The 11,387-nt window shown below is 49.3% G+C and overlaps 1 protein-coding gene across 1 annotated transcript in view; it reads left to right on the forward strand.

Moving 5' to 3' along the window:
- Mybl2 (MYB proto-oncogene like 2) overlaps positions 1–10,370 on the forward strand; it is a 35,562-nt gene extending 25,192 nt beyond the window's left edge. Inside the window, exons 8-14 of the mRNA XM_075962952.1 lie at positions 328–744; positions 1,567–1,706; positions 4,425–4,524; positions 6,380–6,493; positions 7,258–7,359; positions 8,981–9,130; positions 9,612–10,370. Of these exons, the coding sequence (XP_075819067.1) occupies positions 328–744; positions 1,567–1,706; positions 4,425–4,524; positions 6,380–6,493; positions 7,258–7,359; positions 8,981–9,130; positions 9,612–9,740 (1,152 nt within the window). The 3' untranslated portion in view covers positions 9,741–10,370. The remainder of the gene's footprint in view (positions 1–327; positions 745–1,566; positions 1,707–4,424; positions 4,525–6,379; positions 6,494–7,257; positions 7,360–8,980; positions 9,131–9,611) is intronic.
- Positions 10,371–11,387: the final 1,017 nt, after the last annotated feature.

Raw genomic sequence — 11,387 nt, forward strand, 5'->3', positions numbered from 1 at the left:
CAACCATCTGAGTTCAATCCAGAGGACCCACGTGGCAGAAAGAGAGGACTAACTCCTTCAAGTTGTCCTTGACACTCACATATAAATAAATGCAATGAATTAATAAGAAAAGTCATGCTTTCTAGCAGGTTGCTAAGGGATAGTAAAGCTGTTGATTGGCAAGCATTCTGTTCAAGCTTCAGTATAATACATAGAGCATTGAGGAAATGAATGTAAGTGGTAAATGACTGATCCCAGGGATAAGGATCCCATTTTGACATTGGTATATTTTCATGCAATGAATGAAGTTCTACTGTATTAGGACTTTCTACCCTCCCTTTCTGGCAGGACCCTGATGCTTGGTGTGACTTGAGTAAATTTGATCTTCCTGAAGAGCCATCTGCTGAGGGCAGTGTCAACAGCAGTCCAGTGCAACCCCAGGCATCACAGCAGCAGGAACAGGCACTGTCATCCCACGAGACTGCCACACCAGGGCCCAGCATGACTGAGTATCGGCTCGATGGCCACACTATTTCAGACCTGAGCCGGAGCAGCCGGGGGGAGCTGATCCCCATTTCCCCGAGCACTGAGGTTGGAGGCTCAGGCATTGGCACACCACCTTCAGTGCTCAAGCGACAGAAGAAACGGCGTGTGGCCCTGTCACCTGTCACAGAAAACAGTGCCAGCCTGTCTTTCCTGGACTCTTGTAACAGTCTTACCCCGAAGAGCACACCTGTCAAAACCCTTCCGTTCTCTCCTTCCCAGGTGTGTGGGTCCCTCTGACTGCCTTGATTGCTTAGATAAAACACCTAGTACCCCAGTGGGGTCTGGCACAGTACACATTGGATAATCAGTATTCACTGAGTATCTCCCTGTGCTCAGTACTAGGGACTTAGTGCTAGGTGATCAAAACCAGACTTGGCCCTGCCCTGATGAAGCTTCCAGTCTGCCTTATAAAAGATCCAGATAGGGGATAAAGTGAAGTGCTGCTGGGAATGAAGCTAGTAAGGATTTAGTCACTTGTCCTGTTGCTGCATTTCATCAGAATACTTGGTGAAAGCAACTGAGGAAAGGACAGCTTTATCTTGGCTACAGTGGCAAGAACACCATGGCGGCAGGAGCCGAAGGCCACCAGTCACACTGTAGCCTGTAGGGAGGCAGAATGATGACGTTTGACTCCCTTTTTCCTTGCTATTCAGTCCAAGTTCCCAGCCTGTGGATTGGCACTGCCCGCAGTAGGGTGTGTTGTCCCCATTTCATTTAACCTAGTCTACAAGAATCCCTTGCAGATGTGCCCAGAGGTTTGTTCCCATGGTGATTGTAAACACCATCAAGTTGATAACTATGAATCCAAAGGGACTTTCAGGGATAGAGGAATTTCTTGCATTGAGAATGCTGTAGGACCTGACTGGGTAATACAGGGAAGACAGAAGGGCTGAGTCATACTTGTTGAAGTCTTTGCTGGTGTCCTACAGGTCAGGACAAGACCTCAACTTCACAGAACAGACATGGGGAGTGCTGTCTAAGGGTCTATTCCTGTCCGTCAAAGGCTTCATCTTGTCACATGTTCTAACTCTTCCCTGACAGTTTCTGAACTTCTGGAACAAGCAGGATACCCTGGAGCTAGAGAGCCCTTCACTGACGTCCACTCCAGTGTGCAGCCAGAAGGTGGTGGTCACCACACCCTTGCACAGGGATAAGACACCCCTGCATCAGAAGTATCCATCGTGAGTGCCGCACTGACACCTGTCCACCTGGACAACAGGGAGGCGCTCTCATCCTGGGGCGTCAACCTCTTGGTCCTTGTCTGAATAGCCTGTTCTTTTTCCTTCTTTTCCCCCTTATTTTTTTTAACTTGATAGTCCTGGATCTCAGAAATAGTGTTGCCACACACACACACACACACACACCAAACAAACAAAAAAATCTAATATTTTCCCTCCTTTGATAAGCATCAAGTATGGATCAGAGGTGTTTGAACCAAAAGTGCCCCTGGGCTCTGTATGCCTCAGGAGCCAAGAGCTCTGCTCTATCCTCAGCCTGCTGTGAGGGAGGGATTTTATGGTATGCCCACTCCCTCTTGTGGCATGATGGAATTCCAGGTGGATGAGGGTTGCTTTCTTGCTCCTTTATTCATTGGTTTGGCGGCAGAGGCATTACAGTCTGTTCAAGGAACTGGTTCAGGAGTTTTGCACAAGGTAATGATGACTTTTCAAAAGCAATTTATTAAAATCCATTGGTTAGAAATCATTCAGTGTAGTAATGATAGTCTTGTGAGAAGTAATTCTTGCATTCAAATGAGAACCTGGAGTTTCCATCTGAGCCCTTTAACAGGGATGCTGAACTATGGCAGGCCTGGCCTTTTCCTTCTGTGGTTAGAGACCTGTGTTGTAGAATTTACTGCTGTATAATTTTGTATTTCTGTATTTTACATTTTGTTTTATGGTACAGCTGAGTGGGTCTTTTTGCTGGGTGGTGGTGAGGCCCTGGCGCTGCCTTTAATCCTAACACTTAGGTGGCCTCCCGGTGGACCTCCGAGTTCAAGGCCAGCCTGGTTTACAGAGCAAGTTCCAGATCTACTAAGCTAGTAATGAGACTGCACCTCAATAAAAAAGGCTGATGTTAATGAGTGACATTCTTAGGCCTGTACGTCACTGTACTCAGCTCATGTGACTGCTAGGCATTGCCTGGGTGTCCTCTTCCTGTTTTGTGTTTGAGAGATAGATAACTGGAATAGCCACGGACTCAGGGATTACTTTTCCCAGTTGCCCAGTGTCACAAGTCCCCCTCACACAACTGTTCATTTATCTGGCTTCTGTTGGTGAGTGGATGTATCTGATTCTTGCTGTTCCGATTTGACCAGAGGTGGAAAACCCGCTTTATCTTTAAATGCAGATACTATCACGAATTCTTTTGATATTCTTATCTCTTTCAAAGATTCTTTGCAAGACATTCTAGACTTAAATTTCCAAATTGGAGTTTTGTTGCCAAAAGCTTTATTTCATGCATCCTGTATTTGGGGGTGTGCTGTTGTTTGAGAAAGGCCCTTGTGTGTCTTACACTGGTCTCAGACACAGTATGTAGCTGAGGCTGACCTTGATTTACTATCTTCCTACTTCTGCCTCCCCAAGAGCTGGTGTCACAGGTACGGTCACCACTGTGCCCAGAACTTTTTCCGTCATGTCACAGAGGTTGTGGCTTAGTAGAAGAAATGGTTTACTAACAACGGATATTGGTGTTCTCAGCTTACAGTGGAATAGACCCAACACTAGTTTAAAATGCCCTACATGGAGGCTGAGATAGAGCCAGTGATGAAGTGTGTGCTTACCTTGCAGCAGGGGGAGGAAAAAAGTGGAAAATGCCTTGAGTGTTACAGGACTAGAGATGAGTCACTGGTTAAGAGCACTGGCTGCTCTTGCAAAGGGTTCTGATTCAATTTCCAGTTCATACATGGTGACTCACAGCCATTTATTTGTAAGTCCAGTTGTAGGAGATCTAATGCCCTTCTCTGAGTTCCTCGTGCTTCTACACTCAAGTGGTGTACATAATTAAACTTAGACACGCATGCATGTGCATGCACACACACACGAAATTTAAGAAAAGAAAAAATCTATTTAGTAGATAACTTCCAGAAAATAGTTTAGCCTCTCCTGCCTTAAATGTATTCCATTGCTAACCCTGCAGTTGAGAAACTCCAGTGCAAAGCCTAGTACAAGAGACTGCTTTGCTAATTTATACTGTACAGAAAGCGAGAAGCACGATGCTGTTGGTGTGTGCTGTGCTGTAATTGTAAATTAGGGACTGTCTAAACAGCACACATCAAGGTATGGTCCTTATTGGTGGTAGACACTGGTCTCTGAAGGGAAAGTTGCCCTGGCCTGAGGGGTGGCACACTGGTTCCACTGTAGCCAGAGATCAGGGACAGCCCCTTGGAAGCACAGCTGAACTGAGAAGGGAACTGCCAGAGCTCGAGGGTGGAGGCATGCCTTTGTGTAAGGAGCAGCATGGCCCCTGAGTTGTGAGCAGATGGAGAACATGGAAGAACTGTAGATGTGTTCTTTCCGCATTTCTGCCCCCACCATGATGATCTGAGAGAACCAGTGGAGATTGTGGCTGTCTTGTACCTAGTACTACATGCTTTCTATAGAGAGGACACATAGGGTTGTGGGCTTGCTTCCCGGGCCTGAATCTTCCAGGTCCGCCTTGTATCTGGGAAGTCCCCAGACTGTACTTCGATGGGCAGCACTCTCCATCATTGTCATGGTCTCCTCCCCCCTCTTTCCTTCCTCTAGGTCCCTGACCTAGACTTGTGCAGGAAGTCAGGCAGGCACCGTTGAACCAATGTGATAGGAAAGAGTGTCTGGGAGGAGTTGGGGATCCTGGTCATGACTGGGAAAGCGGAGTTCACTCTTTCCTTTGGCTGAGCCTCCTCTGGCCCCTGGCAGGTTTGTAACCCCAGATCAGAAGTACTCCATGGACAACACTCCCCACACGCCAACCCCGTTCAAGAATGCCCTGGAGAAGTACGGACCACTGAAGCCCCTGGTATGTGCCATGGTTGCTGTGACTCTGTGTGGGGTGCATTCATCTGACATGGGCGATGAGCCCCTTTCTCTCTGAGGGCTCCATAGTCTTCTCACAAGGTACAGTTCCTACTTGTTTGCATTTCCTGAGCACCTTCAGTGTGCCAGACAGGCAGAAACTGGCTGACGGTAGAGTTGGTGGTATCTTGGTGAAACTGTGTAGAACAGGGGATGTGGACATTAAAACACATGCCACCTAAATACCTACAGATTTTCTTACTGTAAAGAAAAGGGCCAAGACATACATAGTGACACTCACCTGTAATACCTGTTCTTGGCAGGTGGAGGAGACAGACAGATCAAAAGTTCAGCTACCTAGAAAGTTTGAGGCTAGCCTGAGCAACATGAGACCCTATTTAAAAGGTGGGGGTGGGCCGGGCGGTGGTGGCGCACGCCTTTAATCCCAGCACTTGGGAGGCAGAGGTAGGCGGATCTCTGTGAGTTCGAGGTCAGCCTGGTCTACAAGAGCGAGTTCCAGGACAGGCCCCAAAGCTACAGAGAAACCCTGTCTCAAAAAACCAAAAAAAAAAAAAAAAAAGGTGGGGTGGAAGCCAGGTATGGTGGTCCCTGCCTTTAATCTAGCACTCCGGATGCTGAGGCAAGGCTATTGTGAGCCAGTCTGCACTACATGGGGAGGAGAGAAGGAAAGCCTCAGCAAAGATGAAGGTTATCTCATTGATTCTAGGTCAAGTGGGGCTTCTAGAAACTGGTACTAGTCATGAGTACTAGTTAATACTGGGTGTCTGTTGAACTAGGTCGCCCTTCAGGCTTGTTCTTGGCGGCTGTAGATGAGTAGACAATGCTAGCTCTTTGTATGACATTTGAAGTGTCACTATGAGTGTTCACTGTCTCTCCAAGTCTTTGCTACCTGAGGGTAGAGAAGTTACCTGGAGCTTCTGCACCTGAGCAATGGAAACAAGACCCATAATGTCCCAGTTAGTGCGGAACAAGGACAGAAGGAACCTGGGCTTTTGCTGTATATAGGTTCTTTCTTTTTAAGATAGCTTTTGTCTATGAAGCCCAGTGTCTTGGGTTTCTATTGCTGTGGTAAAATGCTGACCAAAAGTAACCTCAGGGAGATAGGGCTTATTTCAGCCTACAGTGGTAAGTCAGGGCAGGAGCTGGTGCAGTTGCTGAAGGGGGAGTGCTCTGTGCTTGCTTGCTCCTCATGACTTGTTCAGTTACTCTCTGATACACCCAGGACTACAATGGGGCCCTCCCACGTCAATTAAGAATATACCCTCAGAGGTTTGCCTCCAGCCCATTTTGGTTGGAAACCTTTTCTCAGGTCTCGTCCTCTCAGATGACTCCAGTTTGTATCAAGTTAATGGAAAACTAACACTATCAGGACTGTTCTTGAACTTGTCCAGGCTGATTTCTCCTGTCTTGGCCAACATCACAGTGCTGAGGTTATAGACAGGTGCTGTCTGAAATCCCAGGGTTCTAGTGGTGCTTCTGCATCGACCCTTGAAGACCTGGGACTTCAAAGAAGACCGGGCTCAAGCATCTGGATTATAATAACTGCTGCGGCCCGAGTCAGGTTCTTGATACGTATGAGCCTGAGCTTCTGCTCTGTAGACATGAACATTGCTGCACAGGGCTATGTGGAGCTGTAAAGCTGCTCTTCTAGACATGTAGGTCATCAGGGTCAAGGTCTTCGTCCAGCTGTCTAAGGCAGGAACACTAGGTTATGAGCAATTCATGTGAGGTCAGTGTCCTCGTGTAGGCTTCCTTTGCTTGCCTAGAACCGTCCACCTCTCTTATACCTGCACAGCCTGAATGGGCCTCATGTGGATCACCCTTGCATCTGTCCACAGCCGCAGACTCCACACCTGGAAGAGGACTTGAAGGAAGTGCTACGTTCTGAGGCTGGCATTGAGCTCATTATTGAGGATGATGTGAGGCCTGAGAAGCAGAAAAGAAAGCCTGGGGTGAGTGACTTGAGGGCTCTTACTACCTGGGCAGCTGGCCTAGAAAGTCAGCCCCGAGGGCAGGGGGCCTGTGAAGTGCCTTACCAAGGGAGTGCACCTTTCAGGGAGCCCTGGCCTCTTCCCTGGGTCCTTCTGCACTTTGACTGATACACCCTTCTGAAGTGGGTTGGACCAGGGGGTGCCGAGTGCAGTAGTGGTTAAGTGAGACTTACGGAGACAGGCGAGCAGCACACACCCTCACGGCCATGTGAATTCATGTGGGATGAGGGAATAGAGGGGGACAGATTCCAAGTGTTCCTTTCAGATGGTAGAGTGAGTTAGGAAGAGGGTCAGAATGGGTACCTCAGCCATGAAGGCAGTGTGTGGGGGTTTCTGTCGGGTGAGGTAGGATTCACAGGGCCACTTGATGAGATACCAGTCGTGGTCTGCTTCCTTCCTGTAATGGCTGGCTACTCTTGTTGCCACAGATCTCTTTGCTTTTGTGTTCTTCCCTAGACTGCTCTCCCTAGGGGGAGATGATAGAGCTAGGCAGTGAGGCTGGGAAGGACCCACAGTGTCTGGTGGGGTAAGGAGCACCTGGGTCAGAGTCTAGTGTGGCCAAGGTCTCCTGGTCTTCCCATATCCCTAGAGCAAGAACTGCTCGCTATCTATGCCTTGATTACACACACTCTCAAGTCCTGATTCAATGACTGTGGTCACTGAGGCATTGACCATGGGAAACCTGACTACTCACGCCACCCATCCTCTTCTTCCCTAACCCTCAGCTGCGGCGAAGCCCTATAAAGAAAGTTCGAAAGTCTCTGGCTCTTGACATTGTGGATGAAGATGGGAAGCTGATGTCTACACTTCCCAAAACTCTGTCCTTGGTAAGGGGGTGACAGTAACCACCTGCTTCACGGGTCCTCGGGAACCTTCTGCCTTTGGAGCTGTCTGGTCATGGAGAGGATTCTCTAGATGGGGTGGGTTTCAGGTTCTCCGGTTGGGCCCAGTGTCGGGAAGATTGGCAGGAGATGGCAGGTCTGGGCACCCAACCTGAGCTTCACTGAGAGTCCTGATGTGTCTTTCCTAGGTTTGATTTGGCAAAAGTTATATTGCTAGAACATTTTAGGCCCCCAGCACCACCCTGCCCACTGAGTGCCAACCACATGGGCCCCAAGCCCAGCTGGGTGGTTGAGGCACTTTAACCCTGAGCAACTGCTATCTGGCCATAGGCCAGCCTTGCTCTTCTGGGCATAGAAGTCACTGCCTTTAAGAGCCCAGGCGTTGTGCTACTGCTGGTCCCTCGGAGCTGATGGGATGTGGCGTAGTGTATAAATTGATGATATGGCAGTTCTGCTGTATGGTTAAGGGGAAGACTTTTTATTTTGGATATGAGAGAGAAAACAGCCAGAAACATCTGGAAGAATCCAGAGCAGAGAAAGAACAGACTGAACATAAACAGCAGACTAGACATGACCAGGGCTGTCTGCAAGAGAGAGGAGGATAGCGCGGGATAGAGAACAGAGAAAACAGCACAAGTGACAGGGTTATAAGGAAAACGAGTGGCTGCCAGGAGGGAACTGGGATTTTGGGGTAAGGGAGGAGGTGAGAAGGGCTAGGATGCTGGCTTGGGCTTTGAAATGAGTAACAGGTACTTGTGATAGGGAGGGAGCCTGGAGACCAGATAAGCTTTGATATATGATAGGCCCCACAAGTAACCATATGTTCCCGTGGAAGGGAACCGGCTTCACAGGTTCCTGAGAAATGTTGGCTTTTATCTAACTGCCAGAAATCCTCCTATCTAGGTCTAGGTTGAGTTCATTTCTGATGATTGGACAGCCTTTTGGAGTTGGGGGGATTGGAGTTTCCGGCACCAGTAGAGAGGCAGTGATGGGTGGGAGCATGAATGAAGGAAATGAATTGCTAAACAGATCTTATAGGTAGGGCTGTTGTCCTTCTAGAAAAACCTTTTTCCAGGGAGCCCTGCCCAGTGGGGGACTTGCTCCCTTCAGTCAGACCTTTGGCTGCCTCCAGAGGCACCTACTTTGTTTGGTTTTAAGTAGTGCTGGGGGTTGAACCCACTCTGCTGTAGGGAATAATAAGCCTGTGGTTTTGACTCCTGGGCCCCTTGCCCCAAGTGGAACATAAGGAAAGCAAGCCAGTGAGCAGAGCAGGCCTGCTTTCTGGGTCCATGGCACATTCCACTTGATGTTTAGGGTTTTTTTTTTTGAACCAGGAAGCCTGAAGTACTGTGTCGGACCTCATGTGACAGGAGCTGGCATTGCTGGGCTCCAAAATGATCAGTTCATAGATACTCCTTTAAGTAAAAAGATTAAGGGAACGTGTTTGAACTCCTTATCTGAAAGGGAACGGAGGCTTAGAGGGTGGACACCCTGCTCCAGATCTTAGCAGAGTGGGGATGCTGGGATACCAGGTTGTGTTTCTGTTTTGTTTTCCCCTGGCAAAGATCTTGTGGCAAAGTGGTGACTAACTTGGTTTTGATTTCAGCCAGCAAGTGTCCCATCCAGCTCCTCTAGCTTCACCCTGCCAGGTATCAAAGAGGATAACAACCTGCTCAACCAGGGGTTCCTGCAGGCCAAACCTGAGAAAGTGGTGGCCACCCAGAAGCCCCGGAGCCATATTCCAGCCCCTGCCCCTGTGAGTGCTTGCTGTAAACAGGTCCTGCTACCCTTTTGCCCCGGGGCCTGACTGTTTTACTGCATTCCTGTGACTCTTTGCCTGATTAACTGCTACTTCCTATGGGAAGCCATTCCTGACCTCACCTGAAGAGATGCATCTAGCTCCATTTCCTTCCTGAGGCTTGGACTTAACCTGCCACTGGGTCATTATCTGTATTTGGCTTGCTTAGTGCTGACCTGGGTCATTGCATCCCAGTGTCCTCATCTGTTCTGCTGTGGCTTCTCCTGAGGCCAGCAGATGCTGTACACTTTTTCCTGTCTCAGCTTCCTGCTGTATATTAAGCCCACAGATGAGGCGTGACTTCCCCAGGACCACCAAAGAAAATGGAGGGAGCATAAACTGGCTTCCAGTATCCAGAGAGAGGGCCCTAGAAATGTCCCCACCCTTACTACCCAGGATTACCAGGGTTTGTTATTGAGCTAACTCTCTCACCTACCAGATGACCAGCGCCTGGAAGATGGTGGCCTGTGGGGGCACCAAAGACCAGCTCTTCATGCAAGAGAAAGCCCGGCAGCTCCTGGGCCGCCTGAAGCCCAGCCACACATCTCGGACCCTCATTCTGTCCTGAAGGGGCTTGGAGGGCACAGACCTGTTCTCATGTTTACAGGGGCTAGGGTGGGGAGTGAGGTTTGCTTTGAAATCACATTCAGGTGATCAGCTTCAGGAAGTCGCCTGCTGCCAGCCCCTCAGACTACTCAGGTGGCAGCAAAAGTAACACACACTATATCCTGTCCCCAGGTCTATCTTTGGGAAGTTAGTTCCTGGTGCTAAAAGAACAAAATCCTACTCCTGGGCCTATCTGTTCTGTCCCCAATGCCACTAGGAACCCCGTTAGCTTCTCCCAAGCTCTCATCAGGACCGGCTTCATCTCAGACCCCTGCTTAGGATAGGGGACGTGGCTAGGAGTGTTCCTTTTTTCCATCCCCTTTTGGTCCATTCTCTCCACAATAAAGTACCCTTCTCCCTGTGTAGCCCTGACTCTGCCTTCTGGGCCTTGCTTGAAGTGCCTTAGTGGCTTTCTTCTGACATGTAGGTATGTGGACCTCTGTCCTCAGAACTTGGCCTGTGGAAAGCTCTGCAAATCTCCTAGGAACTCTTGGCGGGGTTAAAGTTGGGCATGGGTGAGAGGCTCTTGGAAGGTGGAAAGGACTGGGAGAACCATCCAACTCTGGTGGCCAGTGTGCAGAAAGAGGGCTACCTAGCTCTGGAGCTCTATGTCTGAGGTTGTGGGAACAATTGCTCAGGCTGTTGCCTCCCTTGGTTAGGGTCAGTGGATGGAGTATGGCCTATAGCTGGTGAGCTTGAAGAGAGAGATGCTGAGCCTTATGTTTAGATCAGGAAGTTCAGTAGTTTGCATGAGTATCTTTGGATTGGAGGTTGGATGAACCTCTGAGAGGCCTATACCGAGTCCAGGTTGCAGAGAAGACTAGAGGCAGATCCTTTCTGATAAGGCAAGAGATACTATCTCAAAATAACACCTGAGCTAGTGCTCCAGAGTTCAGACACTTCCCTGCTCTTATGCAAGGAATGATGGGGGCCGGCTCTGCTCTTCCCGTACTGCCTCCTACAGCCTGTGCCTGAGCCCCATGCTCAGGTAGGTTCTGTCTGCCTCACCCCTGTGCTATGTGTCTGAGCCGCACCTGCTTCACCCCTGTGCTTGTTCGTGCTTTTCTCACTACTAGGACCAAGAAGGGACTTACGTGGGGGGGGGGGGGGCTACATTGGCTCCTGGTCAGTGCTAGCGAAGGTGTGATGGCAGAAACGAGGCTACTGTGAAGCAGAGGATGAAGGTTGCTAGTGCTTACCAGGCTTCTCAGTCAGTCTGGGCTCTTCAGCGGGTGCTGCCACCTGCATGTAGGGTGGGTCTTTCCCTTTAAATCCCTGGAATTTCCTCAGACACACCCAAGCCAACAATGAAGAGTAGCCACCAGAGTGTCTCTGCCTTTCTCTCTTTTCCTCTGCCATAAAAGGCTGTCAGCTTCCTTGGGGAAGAGGCCTGCACTGCCTTGTTTCCAGAGGTTCCCACCAAGATCAAGAGTATTGTGGCTGTCTGCTGCTGGCTGGAAATGCAGGTTCTTGGGTCCAAAGACCTTAGAGAGGAGCCCAGGCCCCTGGAAGTCCTTGGTTATGCTGATGAGCTGGTCTAAGAGACCCCACCCAATGCCCTTTCCTACCTCTGGCTTTTTTTTTTTTTACTAAAATGTAATGAGAAAAA

This window comes from Microtus pennsylvanicus, chromosome 2 (assembly GCF_037038515.1).
Source record: "Microtus pennsylvanicus isolate mMicPen1 chromosome 2, mMicPen1.hap1, whole genome shotgun sequence".
Lineage (NCBI taxonomy): Eukaryota > Metazoa > Chordata > Mammalia > Rodentia > Cricetidae > Microtus > Microtus pennsylvanicus.